Source organism: Hydractinia symbiolongicarpus, chromosome 12 (assembly GCF_029227915.1).
Source record: "Hydractinia symbiolongicarpus strain clone_291-10 chromosome 12, HSymV2.1, whole genome shotgun sequence".
In the NCBI taxonomy this organism is placed as follows: Eukaryota; Metazoa; Cnidaria; class Hydrozoa; order Anthoathecata; family Hydractiniidae; genus Hydractinia; species Hydractinia symbiolongicarpus.
Genome location: NC_079886.1, coordinates 10,539,505 through 10,555,129, shown reverse-complemented (window position 1 = coordinate 10,555,129; position 15,625 = coordinate 10,539,505). Strand labels below are relative to the sequence as shown.

The following is a 15,625-nucleotide window of genomic DNA, read 5'->3' as shown; positions in this document are numbered from 1 at the left end:
CAGTTGACTCATGCAGGAACACATCCGGAGGAGAGTGAAATAACACGACAACTGCGTTATAACTTTTTTTTCGCGATATGGTGCCCAAAATCAAGGTGTAAGTGATGTCAGAGCCACTCCACCCACATAATGTACCAGATAAATGCTAGAATACAGTTGCTGTTGACCTGTTTGACGAAATGACTCAGCGGCAAATTTAGTGACATCCACAAAGGCGGAGAAGGTCTCGTCAACATTGGCGGATATTTACAATAACTACGAAATTTTATATACGACATTAGACAACAAGCACCCATTTTAGAAACTAAGATTTAAAATTTTTCTAGAGCGTGAAATATTCTCACGCAGTCCTGTTGCGCTTTATCATCCCAATGGAAACGCAATAAAAACTTTATGAAAAAAGAGAAAGCCTTTAAAGGAAGATTTAAACAAAAAAACAGCTTAAGGCAAATATTCTATGAAGTACCCCATGGTAACTATCTTGGCCTCTGCTGACATTCTATTTAGGTATGGATAGAAGGGTGCCTTCCCGTGGAAGATCATGCTTCTCTCAGAAATAGAGAGTGCGAAGAACAAGGATGAAACACAGAATATACGAAACCAAAGTACTGCCAACAAGACATTTTTATGGTTGGTGTCTTAAAGTATTCAAGAATTTTCACAGCAATAACTGAAAACAAATTAACGAAAAATTCAATCGGGTCTTTATCCAAGCGTTAGCAATATGTTTTAAAAAACCTACGATTTTCAAACGATTTTCAAACTAGTAGTGTAAACGCGTTCATTTTATGTTCATTTTTTGCTCGTTACTTTTCTTTGTTTTTGTTTTCTTTTTTTTTTTTCCTTTAACATAGACTTCGGTCATTAATCTTATCACCAGTATAACGACAATATTTATTTATGATCTTCTGTCAAGTCTTCAAATTATATGATCTTTCCATACCAGCCAAATCATCAACAAATAAATTGTTAAATTTGGTGTGAATCACTAAACATAAGATTTCATTGCTATCGGATCAACGTGTGGTGCCCTCATTTGATACTCTCTTTCGTCCGCCAAGCACAATTAGTCTAACTGGAAAACAATTGTCACTTAGTTCATATTTCGGGGCAAGTGACATTTCTGCTGCTGTAGATGTAAAAGCATTGCTGGCATCCACTTGTATGAAACAATGCATTTTTTTCTTGAGAAAAACATTCTACAACTACACGTATTGTAACCTCAAATCCAGCATAAAGTTTTCCAAATACAATAGATTCTATTATGTTTTCGTATCGTCATGATTGTCGTTTCCATTTATCATACGTGGCAGGGCTTAAATTGGAAAGTTTGCTTATGGTATCCGCATAATTTTGTCAATAAGACAAATTAGCAGCAGCAGAGCCTATACAGGTTTTCTTTTTCGTTTTTTAATAAGCAAAACAAGGCTCTTATTGTATGAAGGTTGAAGCAACATGTAAGAAACGGCGAGCCTCAACTGAGGAAAAAATTACGTTACAAAAACTTACTTTTAAAGTATTATGGACTAAGTTTTTTGACTTTTCATCAAATTTAATAAGCTCCACGAATAAAAAAAAATAATTTTGGTGTGACGTCACATCTGTTCTCGTGGTGACACATCTGTCAACAGGTGGCATCAAAAAAAACTTAATTTTTTGATGCATTACTTTAGGTTTTTTAAACATATTTATTTGTGTATGGGTTATAATATTTTACTAAATGTCTTATGTCTTGAATTAATTTTTAACTTGACTTAGTTAACATGTGTAACAAGTTTCAATACAATACCATATTTTCTTTATCGTTTTTGCAATGAGGGGGGGGGGGGGGGTAAGGAGACTCGGGGTAAAGAGACCCTGGGGTGGGGTCGGCAAATTTTTTCTCGCGAATGGTAAAGGGTCATGACCAAAACAGGACGCCAAAACATTCGAAAAAAAATGTCTGCCAAACTGTGGAAGATGCTTTATCCAAAATGCCATTCCGGCATTTAATATGGCTTCCTGTAGTCGCACTTATTACCTAGATCCCCAATATACCCAGATTTTATTGCGGAAGTGGATATTTGGGTAAAACAGGAAAGAAATCTTGAATGATGATGTGTTTTTTTGGAAGAAATTTATTTACATTGTTTACAAAACCATTTCCTTCGTGGTTTAAAGCTGCAAACTTTCCTCAAAAGTTAAAAAAACAAAATACACTATTTTTTCTAAACCATATGAAATTGACAATTTACCTCTTAAACTCCCAGATTTAGAAATAAATAGCATTAACATTAAGAGAGAAAATACAATAAAATTTTTTGGAGTACTCCTAGACGAAACGTTGTCCTGGATGTCTCATATTCATGTAATAGAGAATAAAGTAGCAAAAAATATTGTGTTACTTTATAAAGCTAAACCATATCTAAACCTCCATTGTTTACGCAATTTATATTTTTCCATCATACATAGCTATCTAACGTATTGTAATATCACATGGGCAAGTACTAATAGCAGTAAATTACAAAAATTATACAGTAAACAAAAACATGCATGTAGAATAATTTTGTAGACAGATACAGATCTGCCGAACCACTGCTTGTCCTAAATATATTCGAATTAAACATCCATCAAGTGTTGTTGTTCATGTTCAAAAGTAAGCATAGCCTACTGCCAAACATCTTTTCTAAACAATTTTCATCTATTTAACATAGATATAATACCAGGTACGCCAGGAGTAACTTTACTATTCTAAAAACTATTTTAAAGTCTAGTATTTTTTCAATCAGACATAGAGGACCCCAGCTGTGGAATTCATTTTTGACAGAGGATATGAAAATGTTAGGAACATATAATACGTTTAAACATGTGATAAAGTCAGCAATTCGTGACAGTAATATTGACGTAAGTAAATATTTTTACTAAGAATCAAAAGATTGGTGTTTGTATGTTAAAGTATGTAGGAAATAGTTATTACTTACATCTTATTTATATAAACAATATTTTAAGGTCATTTGAAATAATAATATGAATGTTCAATAACATTTATTAGCATTATAATACTCAACAACTAGGGACTTGGTGATAAGGCTCAATGCCTTCTACTTGCTTCTGCCATTTTATTGTAAACGATTAGCGCATATGTCAGTTTTTATTATAGTTGAAATATATCTAAATTCTAAATACGGAAATTGTGTATGTTGTTGCAGGCAACAAAGTTAGTGTTTGTTTTTCTTAAAGTTACCAAAAATTTTTTGACATTATAACACAAATTACCATGCATTACGTGAACTAATAAAAATAGCATTTTTAGAATTAGCAAAGCCATTGCATTCCACCTTTAAGTTTCCAAGTTATTTCCAAATAACTTGGAAATGTGCACCCACACATTCCATTCATACCTATTCATTCCATATCCACCCATTCCAACCCTAACCCTAATCCTATAACTAGGGACCAAATGAGACAAACTCCCAAAAACTTTTTAAACCCAATATTTCCATAACCATACATCAAAATCATGTGATCCCATATATTAACCTCAAATGAATGATGCTATAAGTACATTGGCTAGTTGATAATGTTATCAAAACATATTCTAAATAGTTAAGAAGTCTAGTATTCCCCCAGATTGCCATGTGAAGCATCTTTTTGTTAAGAAACTACAAAAATCTGATTCAAAAAATAATTTTATCAGTTAGCTGGTTAACTAAAACTTACCTAAAACCACACAATATATCAGATTTGAAATATATATTTAAAACAAAGATTTGTTAAAAAATAAAGTAAGGAAAAATGGTGTGTAATACCCATATTATGGAAAATCAATAATACAACCATTGCCTATAATTCTCAGCTTGTCAGTTTTTAACATGTTTTTCTTTTTAAAAAGGAGTTTGACGTTATTATATTTCCTAGGTTTATTTTGCATCTTTGTTTTATACTAATAATAAAAGATTTACAATGTTGTGATATTTTTTGAGTATATTGGGGGTATTGCAATTCATTGCCTTCTCAGTTTCTGTCATTTGTTAATTGGTTTATATTAGGAACACATACACAAAGACAGCCGTATTTTGTAAGAATAACTTTCCCACCTTTAAAAAATTACTCTGGCTAGTTTAAGCCAATAATCAGGTCCCTCTATGCTCAAATGCTTGTTTAGAACATCTGATTTTACTTTGTAGAGCACATTTAATTCGTCCAGCACACTGATGTATTAACAAAAAACAAGTTATTTGTTGTTACTTACTCTTTAAGTTCGTTCACAGAATTCTCACGGAGAGATTCCCAATTAGAGGTTTTGAAAAGCTTCATTTTTGTCTCAAATATGTTCAAATAGTTAAAAGGAACTTAAATAATTATTATTGAAAAAATCCCTCCATTGCATTCAAAATGCTCACCTGTTTTAGTCATTGTGTTTCTATAGATCGACAGCGCAAATATTTCCATGGTATTAGCTGGTTTTTTGAAGACGATTTTGCTGACTGCAGAATAAAGCACACATGCTTTAGGCATGTTTTGAGGCATGCTGCATTGGTCAACTTATCATAACGGTTGACATGAGCTATCTCTATAGCAGACCTAAATTATTTGCTTTTTCTGTTATGTTCACTGCTATCATACATCTTTTCTGAAACATTGATAGATGAGCAAGAACATTTAATTTATTTTAGTAAAAGATAAACTATACTATGCTGAAGTGACAAACTTCAGTGATGAATCGTGCTGTCTTCTCCCCACCTGAAAAACTTGTGTTTGATGTCCAAGGTAACATATTTTTGTTAGAATTTTTTAATCTATTGTCAACCCATAGCAACAAGGCCACACCAGTGATTTTTAAAATATTAAGTTGGCTGTTTTAAATAGCATATTGATTTTGATCTCCTTTTTGATGTGAAATTTCTTTCTTTTTATACCTAAACCTTAACATATATTTACTTATTTTAAAATATGTTTCTTTTTATAGTAACATGTTAAGGGCGTGTACAAAAACATCTGTACTGTGTATATATGTCTAAAATGGATTGAAACCTTCCATAGCATGTTTAGATTATCCCTGGCATGTCTTTGACTTGAACATGTTTGTCATAAATTTAGTTGTTATTGTTTACACATATGTTAAACATTTTTATGAATACAAGCTATTATATTTAATGTATTGCATTGTTAGAAGCATGTTATTGCAACATTATTTGTTTGTTTTGTGAAGGCTGATAATTTTGGTAGTTGATGTAAACAAAGAGATAGGTTTTTACTTGCAAGGTTTGTTTTGGCAGAAAAAATGTGCATTGGGTATTTAAGGAAGATTTCTTTTGCGAAAAACAACAATAACGTTCTTTAGTTTACAATGGATTCTGCTGAAAATCTTAGGGATGATTTAAATGAATTTGAAGGTTGAACCCTTTAATAGAAGTTGTTATCTTTAAACATTTAAAGACATTTGTAGATAAATTTATTTCTGACTTAAATTACTGTACGTGGCACAAAAAAGTAATTTAAATAATTTTTGATTATAGGTGTTATTGTTGAGCTCAAAAAAGAATATTTCACTCACAAAACTCCTTTAACCGACAATGAAACATTGGTGCACAAGTTATGTGTTCGTTTGGAGAATGTGCTGCGCTATGGACTAAGAGGTAAGAAATCTGTGCTTAAATTTTATATTCACACATCATACTACTATTTTATTTTTTACTAAAAAAAACATAAAAATAATACTTACCTTTTTTCGTTTCACTATACAACCGCTACACTTTTTGCATGACATTTTTCAGTCTTCAAAAGAAATATTTTAACACTCCATAATGGTTAAAAAAACATTTATAAAACTCTCTCTTTTATTTCAGTTCATTTTTTCCTTTAAAATTATTTTCACAAATTTGAACTTGTTTTTGTATAAACTGTGAATCAGCATGACAGCTAAAGATTTTGTTTCTTATCATTTTTAACAACAATTTTAGAAAACAGTGATCAACACAACTTTGTTGATTATCTTATTTGAACCCATTACAAGATGTGAAATTCAGAAAGAAATATTCTAAGCATCTTTTTAGTCCTTCTAAAGTACTATAATCTCATGCTAAAGGTGCTTTACATTAACAGTCTCTTGCGCATACATAAAGTACATAAGGACTTAAGGGGTGTGGAGGGTGTCGGACTCAGTATAAAACATAACTATACGTATGTTATTCAATGCTGCATGATATGATAACTTAAGTGGACGTTAATTAATATTACATTGTTTCTTTTCTGGCACTGAGCCACCTATAGATGTTAAAGAAATTGTAAAAATAAAGTGTAGCTTTAAATCATTAATATTTAAACATAAGGTCAGGCTTAAAAATATTATGTTTTCCATCAACAGACCAGTCCCATTTTTTTAATTACCGAATAAGTATTTCAAACAAGTATTACACATAACTTTAAAATAATCAACGTGAAATAAATTCCTCACAAAACCCCCCAGGTTGATGGCAGACAAGGTAAATAATATATATGTTGATCGTAATGCTGTATTTATTGACGATTGTGTGCACCATCAGATGTATGAGTACATCATTTTATTTAGTTATTCTTACCATTTTAGAAAAATATACCTTCATGGGATCACGCAAAGATTATTGGAATTACGTTAATGATTGTTTACCAAAAGATGAAACTGTCAAATTCATACAATCGTACACAGAGGTAAATATTTTTATGCAGAATTGTATTAATTTATTTATAGTTTAGCTAGTCGATAAGGCCCATGGAGAAAATCCACTTAGGCAGAAGGACAATTAAAAAATAGGTTGTTTTAGATTTTTTGCTGACGTCAGCAGTGCAGATACAAAAAAATGGTGAAATTTAGTTTATTTTTGCCTGTCATGTGTAGAGGTTAAAACGCTGATTAAGAAAATGTATGTGATCATATGTTTTTGATGAACGCTTAAGGATCTATAAGGTTTTAAAAATTTTGCTGACATCAGCAAAGCCCACTAAAGCACGCAGAAAATTATTTTTAGAAATTGTATACCTATGCATCCATTGTATAGATCTTGAAACACTGATCAAGAAGGTGTATAGGATCACGTATCATTTGACAAACGGTTGCAGAGATATAAAAGTTTTTTGATGACGTCATCACCCCGTCTATTCCAAAACAAATTGGGGGACCCAGGGTTGGGAAACTTACCCAAATTGGCCCAAGGTGGTCCCTAGTTACCCAAGCGATGAAAAATAACTGATGTCACCACCTCGTTTCCAAGTTATTTGGCTTCAAGGTTTTAAGTGCACTGTAATGGCTTCATTAATTTAATATAAGATATTGATGTTAAAATAGCGTTATTGACGTCGTGCTGTAACATCAGAAAAATTAACATTTCAGACATACCTTTTTTAGCAACATTAAAGGAAAATAAACACATCCACTTTGCCTGTTACAGACACACAGATAGACACACTCCCCGTGTTATTATATTAAGATTATGATTTTCATTACAATTATAATTAGTTTTATTGCTGTTATTTTTAATTTCCATTTTTCACCAGCCTAGTTGTTGTTGTTGTTGTTGGTAGTGGTGTTGGGGTTTTAAATTCAATTCTTCAAAATACTTTACAAACACTGTATATAAAATAAATGTATCCCAAACTATGGTATACAAACCTGGCAGGTGTTTCACACAGGCAGTACTAGTGTTATATTTTCACAATGTATTATAATATAACATTATTCAAAAGCACAGTAAGTATCAAAAAGTGGATCAGCTGATAATCCTATTATTTTTTTTTCAGTTTAAATCTTATCAGGGCAAGGGAAGAGCATTTCTGAGGCAAGCTTTGATGGAAAAAAGTTTAGCTGACGCACTACAAAGATGTACCATAAATGATCGGTTGACAAGGTAAATTTCTGTTTCTTTACCTACTGTATGAATAATATATAAAATAATGTATATAATAATAATAAATAATATTCCTTCTATACTTTAGAGAGTACTATGTCACAGATTCAGTATTTCGAAATGATCAGCTTCTTAGAACATTGATGCACTCATTGTACGATCTAAATGCTGTTGATTTTCAATTACCACACAAAGGCTATGATCTAGATAGAAGCTTTCCATCCTTTGCGAGGTATTTTAAAATGTCCAATTAACTATTTTTAAGGTAGCTTTACTCAAATTCTAATATTAAACTTAAACTTTTATATTAAATTTTGTAAAAAAAAAGGGTGATTTGACTTACTAAGCTTGTTTTTATAGGAAATCATTTGCTGATGGTAAGAGAAGATCATCCACCACAAGCACTTTTAATGATCAGGTAATTATTGAATCGCTGTCTGTCTTCAAAATTGTATATCGATTTGAAATGAACATTGTGTAGTCTTTTACTTATTATGTGATTTGCACTAATTTTTCTCTAAACTATTATAGATTTATATTTTTTCTTATATTTATCACAATTCTCCTTAATCAATAAGTCCAGTTTCAATCCTGTTTTTGATATTCCTAATATATCTAAACGTTATAGGATATTCCAGCTGACCCTGTTGTCATATTAAATAAAAACATTAACAAACTTGTAGAAAACATGACCACATGGTTGGGTAAAGAGACCGAATCTGTGCAGTCAGAAAGCAGTTCTTTACAAACCATCATTGATAGGGTAATAGTATTGAATGAGGATGTGATCAAGTTAAAGTTGCGAAAGCAAAATGAATTAGACGCCTTGAATGAACAAGTATTGAAATTAAAAGAAGAAAAATCACGAATTGAAAACGAAAATGATTTAAGACTGAAACAACTAAACGAACGCTATGCTAATTTACAACAGTTAGATAGCTCTGCTACAAATGATAAATTGAAGGAACTCTACGAAAAAGTGACTGCCACTGAATTAGAATTGAATGAGTATAAGGCAAAGTGCAGCTTACTATCTCAAGACATGTCATCACTCCATAAACAAGTGGACACATTCCAAGAAGAGAACGAACATTTAAAATCAGAAAATGCTGACTTATCCAACTCCTGTCAACAAAGTCAAAATGAGCTGACCAGTTATAAACTTCATGAACATTCACATGAATGCACAAGCAAAATTTTAGAAAATAAAATGGTCGAATTGCAAAAGATTAATGATACTGCTAAGGTTAAAGAAAAGGAATTGAATGAAAAACTAATAAATAGTGAATCAAAGCTAAAAGTAAAAGAAAACGAGTTGTTATCATTGCAGGAAGCTTTTCAAAAATCTACTGGTCTTGTTGTTGGATCTTTTAAAGAGCTCAGAGATGAGCTAAATAATCAACTTAAAGAAAAGACAGAAGTGTTGCATAATGTAACATCGACAAATGAGGATCTTGCAAAAAGTTTAGTCAAAGAAAAATCTGATTTTGAAAATGTTAAAAATACACTAACAAAGAATGTCAATGATGCTGCTAAGCGACAAGAAGAAGCCGAAAAGATCGTTTCTGAATTGAAATTGAAGTTAGCAGAGGAAATGAAGCACCATGTATTGTTGCAGGAATTCGTTAGTAAAGTTTTTGAGAATTTAAATGGTAACGATGAGACAGATCATAATGCTGACAGCGAAGATGGATTGCTGAAAAAGTCGAAGAAAAAGAAGAAGAGGGAAACTGTCTGTTTGCCAAAGATATCGTCAGAAGATGAACAGCATGCTGCTTTGCAGGTGTGCTACTATCTTTTTGGTTTGTTGGTGACTTGTTTCTAAAAAGTTGACCATGAATATCCAAAATGATAGCAGATGGTGGTCTTCTCTGCTCTTTGTGTCTTGCCTACACTAAGCAATCAATTGTGCAGATTTGTACAGAAGAAATATGCTTTGTACAGGATTCGAGTAAAAGAAAAATTCACAATGTTTCAGGTTTTAAATCTACTTTACAAGTCCCTGTGATTTACTTCAATGTGTGAAACAATTTTTTTTAGAGATTAATGGAGTTACAAGAAGAACTCATTGCCATGAAGCTTGAGAAGAAGGAAGGTGAGGAAGAAATTACTGCATTAAAGTACGAACTGGCTTCAATTACGAAAAATTTCGAAGAAATTCAACAAAAGTCTGAGACTGAAAACAAAGAGAAAGATGCTTTGGAGAAGGTAACATTTTTTGTAGTGACTAATAAGAGTATATGTATTGTTTCCATAAAAATTACCTGTCAAGTTTTTAATGTAACACAACTTTTTAGTTTTGGGGTGTAGGGTCGTCCAGCCACTTGGCAATTTTTTTAGTCAGGAACAACCTGGAAAACTCAAGAAACTTTAACTTTTAAATTTTTAAACTGTTCTTAAGCATTCTGAATATATGTTATTATTTGAAAAGCCATCGTTATTTTTTTTTTTTTTCAGAAATGTGAAGAGTTACAAATGCAAGTGAACAAATCGAATGTCGAGGTTGATAAATACAATGGCGAAATATTCAACATGTCTTTGGATGTATCAAAACTTAATGAACAACTTGTTAATAAAGAGGATGCATATGAAAAGTGAGTGACAAAAGATATTTTCTACACAGGATGTTTCAATTAAATGGCTGAACACATAGTGTTTTTGTGTTGTTTTTTGTTTTGTTTTTAATCAATTTTAAATTTTTCCATTGACTCAAATCTTTTAATGGTTTTAGAGTCAAAACAGCTTTTGAAGAATTACAACCTAAATTTGATGAGGTTTCACAGAAGAACAAAGAGTTAGAAGAGGTGTGTAAATTGAGAAATTTTAATTGCGAATTGTTACAAGAACGAGTGCAGTATTGTTGACTTCATATAATATATTGAAAACAAGGTGTTTTTAACATTGAAGCAGGGTGTACCCATTAACCGAGGTCAACATCCTTTGAACAGAACCATTACTTCACTGCCTTTGGAATTATTCTAGAATTAAATTTTTTCTTCTTACATGAATTCGTAAGTGGATTATAATTATAATAAGGAACACCTTTTTTATTTTAATATTCAGATTAAACAGAAGAACTCTGAGGAGATTGAAAGTCTTTATAAGAGGGTAGAAGAAATGACACAGGAGAATTTTGCGTTACATGGTCAAGTTGAGAGTTCAACTGCATCACAAGTACAACTTAATGAAGAAACTGAATTTTTAAAAAAAGAAATGGAAAATGCAGTGGAAGTAAAAAATCAAGAAATTCAAGGATTGAAATTCCAACTTAGTACGGAAGAAATGAAACGAGAAACCCTACAAAAAGTTTGTTGCTAATGTTTCTTTGTTTTGTTGTTTGTACAGGGATTACTGCTTTGTAATAATCATTGATAATAACATATAAAATTTAAATATTACGATCTTCGCTTCAACCTCTAACCACTAGCGGGATATACAAATGCAGAAATATTTAGCTGAAGTTGGACATTCACTTTTAAGATAGTTTTCCACTAATTTCCAGAATTAAACATTTGGCTTGCAATGATTTTATTTTTTTCCTCTTCGATGAATTTCATTTTTTCCTCTTCGATGAATTTTATTTTCAGCATGTCTGTTGAGTTTTCTTGTATGTTTCTGTCCCTCCAATTAATTTGTGTTAAGTTTTTGGTTTTGTGGACTAAGTAGAATTAAACGTTAAGAGGCTTGTGTTCCGAATTTATAGTATTAAGGGGCCAAAAAAAACATTACAATTCTCTAGAACAGTTGATAAAATTACTTATGTAAACCCTAGCTCAAAACTTACATCTTATAAAAATTTTTGCAATATTAGGATTTTTAATTTTTTGTTTCTCAGGAACTGGTGGACACGAAGAAGGCAAAGCACACACTGATGCAAGATTTAACAGACCGTGACGAAATGTTGTCGCAAATTGAAAGTAAACAAGCAGAACGAGATGTGTTGTTGCTACAAATTGAGACGCTGAAGAACGAAAATGTCGAATTAAAAGAGCAGGTATGGTGGGTGGAGATTTAAATGTAAAGATAAATTCTGCTTTCCATCCAATTATATCTATGGTGCTTATCTAATTATTTTTTAATAAGAATTTTCCAATTGCATCTTTCAAACATCACATTTTCCTCATTATCATGATCACAAGGCAATAAGCAAGGTTTGTACCTTGAACGCCAAAGACTGATTAGCATATAAAACATAATAAAATTAAAAGCAGTGTACTAAAAACATTTAACGTTGAGTAATTATCTCAAGCAACTAACTTTACAAATTCAATGAGTGAGTGAATGAGTGAGTGACTGTTGCTTTTTTAGACTTTAGAGATGAAAGAGAAACGTGATGTTGGAGAGAAAGAAATTACCTTCTTGAAAATTGAAGTGACTAAACTCGCAAAAGAGAAGGAAGAAGAGAAAGCAACTCGTATTAATGGTTGGAATCGTTTGAACAATCTCGTGGAAGAGAAAAAGAAGTCAGACGAACAGTATAGAACTGAGATTGCTCAGTTGCAACGAGATATTGATGAATTAAAAAATCATTTAGTTAGTGTGACCAAGTATGATGTTTTGTTTTATTTCATAATTAACCATGCGTTAAATTGCACGTCAAAGTTTACTACACTTAGCTAAATCGTTTCGTACGGTACTTATTTTTTGCGATTTCGATTTGTCAGAAATGTAATAAAAAACATTCTCAATTTCCATGCTTTTACTCTCTACAGGCTAAAAAACACTACAAAACTGCCCGAAGCTATTGTATATGATATCACTATGCTGTCTTTTGCATTAATCTCGAGAATCGCTACCGTAATCTTTTAGGGACAAGCATGAACTGTGGACAAAGAAAGATCACTTAGAATTTGAAATGAAAATGAAAGCAGATGAACGATGGGTGAAAGATGAGGAAGTAAAGAATTGTACCAACTGTCAACAAGCCTTCTCTTTGACAGTTAGAAAGGTAGGAATTTCTTAGTAACTTTTGTTATAGCGAGTTAGACCATTGTGTCTTTCCACCATAGTTTCTCCAGCCTATTGCTTTGCTTAACAAGTTATTTAGCCAGCTACTGTTTGACCATGAAGAGAGGTATTAATGATTGACATACCTTAACATTTTTTGGTTATAGCATCACTGTCGCTTGTGTGGCCACATTTTCTGTAATAATTGTTCCAACAATTGGGTGCAAACCGCTCATAGTAGGTGAGTGCAATCCCTATTACTTGTAAAACCTTTGACGAGATATTACAACGGACTTTTTTAAATGAAACACAACTTCTCCATTGCCTTACTACTTAATGTTTTGACGGTTTAGAAGAAAGAAGAGAGCTTGTAACGTGTGTGTGGAATCGCAAAAAGAAACACAAGGTGAAGCGTGTGATGTTGTTGACGGTGATCACTCTGATGACGTCAGCATGTTGTCTGACCAAATCAGCATTACTGATGAATCTTTTGAAGAAGGAGTGAAGGTAAGACGGGTGGATTTAAACTATTTCATTTTTTTTTATTTTTTTTTTTTTGTTTTTGCGCACATTTTTCGTATCATTTGAAATATCACTAACATCTTTCAGTTCTCAATCACTCTTAAAAAAATTTCCGATGTGTGCGAACGTGGAATTATGTCTGTTAAAATTGCAAATTGCACCATTTGATTTTTTTAGAACGCACCAGCTGATTATAATACACGTCCTAACTCCAGTGACGAACTATTGACCGATCCGTTCGAAATACTAGACCCGGCCGATGTTGGCAGTTCCGGATCCTTTGGACCAACCGAGCATATAACCATATCAAAACGCGATATCATTAATCCGTCAATTATACCGACTGTCGGAGATGAATCATCTGATGACGACGTAGTTTCAAAAGAAACGATCGAAATTTATGTTGCGGCTGGGACGCGGTGTTTGGTACCAATTATTGTTGGAAGTAGCAAGTTTGAGTTAGTATGGGAATTCACTTCCACACCTAAAGTATGTAAACGTCTCTTTGTTTGTTTGTTTGTTTGTTTGTTTGTTTGTTTGTTTGTTTGTTTGTTTGTTTGTTTGTTTGTTTGTTTGTTTGTTTGTTTGTTTGTTTGTTTGTTTGTGTAAAACCAAAAAACTCCGTCGTTCTCCGTTAAATGCAAAAGACCATGATGTAATTGTTTTTTATTTACGATAAGCAATTTTTATTGTAGGATGTTGGATTTGGATTGGCTTATAAAATAAACGAAGAGATAGAAGATCAGGACATCCAGGTATATTGACAGTTTGTTTACTTTTTGCTTTTGACAACAACGAACAATTTCTCCATGACCTCATTTTTTTTTAGACATGCATTCCTCTTTCTCGTTACATTTCGCATAAACAAACTGTTCATGGTCGTATGAAGATAAAAAACCCTGGCGTTTACTACTTTGTCTTCAATAACTCATATTCAAGGTACGTGTAACCATATTTAAAGGTGTTGTTTGCAGTTTCTATGAATGGGGATTTTCTGAGATTGGTAAATTTTTTGTATATTTTTCTAAAAAAAAGTTTTTAGTATCGTTTTTGCATTTAAATTTTGATGAATACGGTCTCAAAGGGCGTATACAAATTTATGGCACATGTGTAGTTTGAACAACCCCTGCATGGAAAAAATTCATACAAACGCGAGGAAATTTTATTGCGATTAGAAACCTCATTTCGGCTCCATGTAGAGACTACCTAAGACACGACAAGCAAAGAAGATATAATCTGTTTGCTTATTTCTGTTTAGGTTGACCACCAAACATGTCACGTGTGTGGTTGGAATGTATAGAAGCAAGCAAGATAGTGTGTCTTCATGTAATTGATGACGTAATAATTCTGGTTTTTGATTTCTTAGGGACCTTTTGTAGACTGTCCACTCGATCTAGGAATTCGGCAATTTGTTAAAACATTAAAAGTTTTACATGAGGAACAAAATATAGCAAGGATAGGGTGAACAAGCTGAATGATAAATTATTTAATGTCATATTTGAATACGTTTTAGGTATATTTTTTAAATAAATGAAAATTACTTTTTTTGTCGGGAAATAATAGTGTGTTGAATTGACTGATAGAAGAAACTGTTTGTATAAGCATACCCTCTTTTAAGAAACATAAACGAGCTTGTCTAAAATTGGAAACACGCAGTGGTAAATAAGCAGTGGTAAATAACAACTTGCGAGCCCAAAAATGAGGCTCAAATTTACTGCTTCTTATAAAGAGGTAGAATTAACAAAAGTAGGGTTGATTTTGGAGCGTTTCCATCAGCTACCTTTTAGCAGAAGTTTAGATAAAGCTACCTTACCAACTACGAACAATAGATTAAAAAGAGGGTTGAATTTTGATTGTAGCTGCAAGAGATTGAAAACTCCGATAGCTCAGAACGTGTCAATGTTTATAGCGGACTTAATCTTAATCAGTAGTAATTTTTTCTCGCGCCTTTTTTGGCCTGTGACGCAGATTGTTCCCCACAATACGGACATCGTGGAAAATGCGGCCATGCCTTTTCCACAAGTACTAGGTACAGTGTTGTAGATTCACGATGCATTTCCAATACATCATTGTTCACAGCCTACTTCTTAAATTCCACAGAAATTCCACAAAAATATATATGGTGTATGATACTGTCTCAGCTGTTATATCTTCTCAATGTTTGTCGTTGTTTTTTTATATTCACATAATTATTATTATACATATCAGTAATATTGTTGTAGAAATGTAAATTTTGAATTTGTAAAATGTATTTTTTTATTTTGGAATAAAAAAAAATATTGTCGTAATATGAA

The 15,625-nt window shown here is 32.2% G+C and overlaps 1 protein-coding gene across 2 annotated transcripts; it reads left to right on the top strand.

Moving 5' to 3' along the window:
• The first annotated feature begins 4,649 nt into the window (after positions 1 to 4,649).
• On the top strand, positions 4,650 to 15,619 carry LOC130621824 (FYVE and coiled-coil domain-containing protein 1-like). 2 transcript variants are annotated; one of them, XM_057437177.1, is made up of 20 exons: positions 4,650 to 4,749; positions 5,499 to 5,618; positions 6,569 to 6,669; positions 7,756 to 7,862; positions 7,951 to 8,094; positions 8,223 to 8,280; positions 8,491 to 9,645; positions 9,903 to 10,070; positions 10,320 to 10,456; positions 10,594 to 10,666; positions 10,926 to 11,168; positions 11,698 to 11,856; positions 12,171 to 12,409; positions 12,672 to 12,810; positions 12,977 to 13,050; positions 13,163 to 13,316; positions 13,509 to 13,820; positions 14,027 to 14,086; positions 14,161 to 14,270; positions 14,590 to 15,619. In XM_057437177.1, exons 1-20 carry the CDS (start codon positions 4,698 to 4,700, stop codon positions 14,663 to 14,665), a joined length of 3,681 nt encoding a protein of 1,226 aa, XP_057293160.1. In that variant the 5' UTR covers positions 4,650 to 4,697; the 3' UTR covers positions 14,666 to 15,619. The 2 variants fall into 2 exon arrangements, with proteins under 2 accessions (XP_057293160.1, XP_057293161.1); XM_057437178.1 differs by lacking the exon at positions 4,650 to 4,749 and adding an exon at positions 5,030 to 5,375.
• Positions 15,620 to 15,625: the final 6 nt, after the last annotated feature.

Excerpts from the sequence above, each read along its gene's own strand:
- LOC130621824 (XM_057437177.1), top strand. The coding sequence starts at position 4,698 with ATGAATCGTGCTGTCTTCTCCCCACCTGAAAAACTTGTGTTTGATGTC. Across the intron at positions 8,281-8,490 it reads CAAGCACTTTTAATGATCAG|GATATTCCAGCTGACCCTGT; the intron begins GTAATTATTGAA and ends TAAACGTTATAG. Across the intron at positions 10,071-10,319 it reads AGAAAGATGCTTTGGAGAAG|AAATGTGAAGAGTTACAAAT; the intron begins GTAACATTTTTT and ends TTTTTTTTTCAG.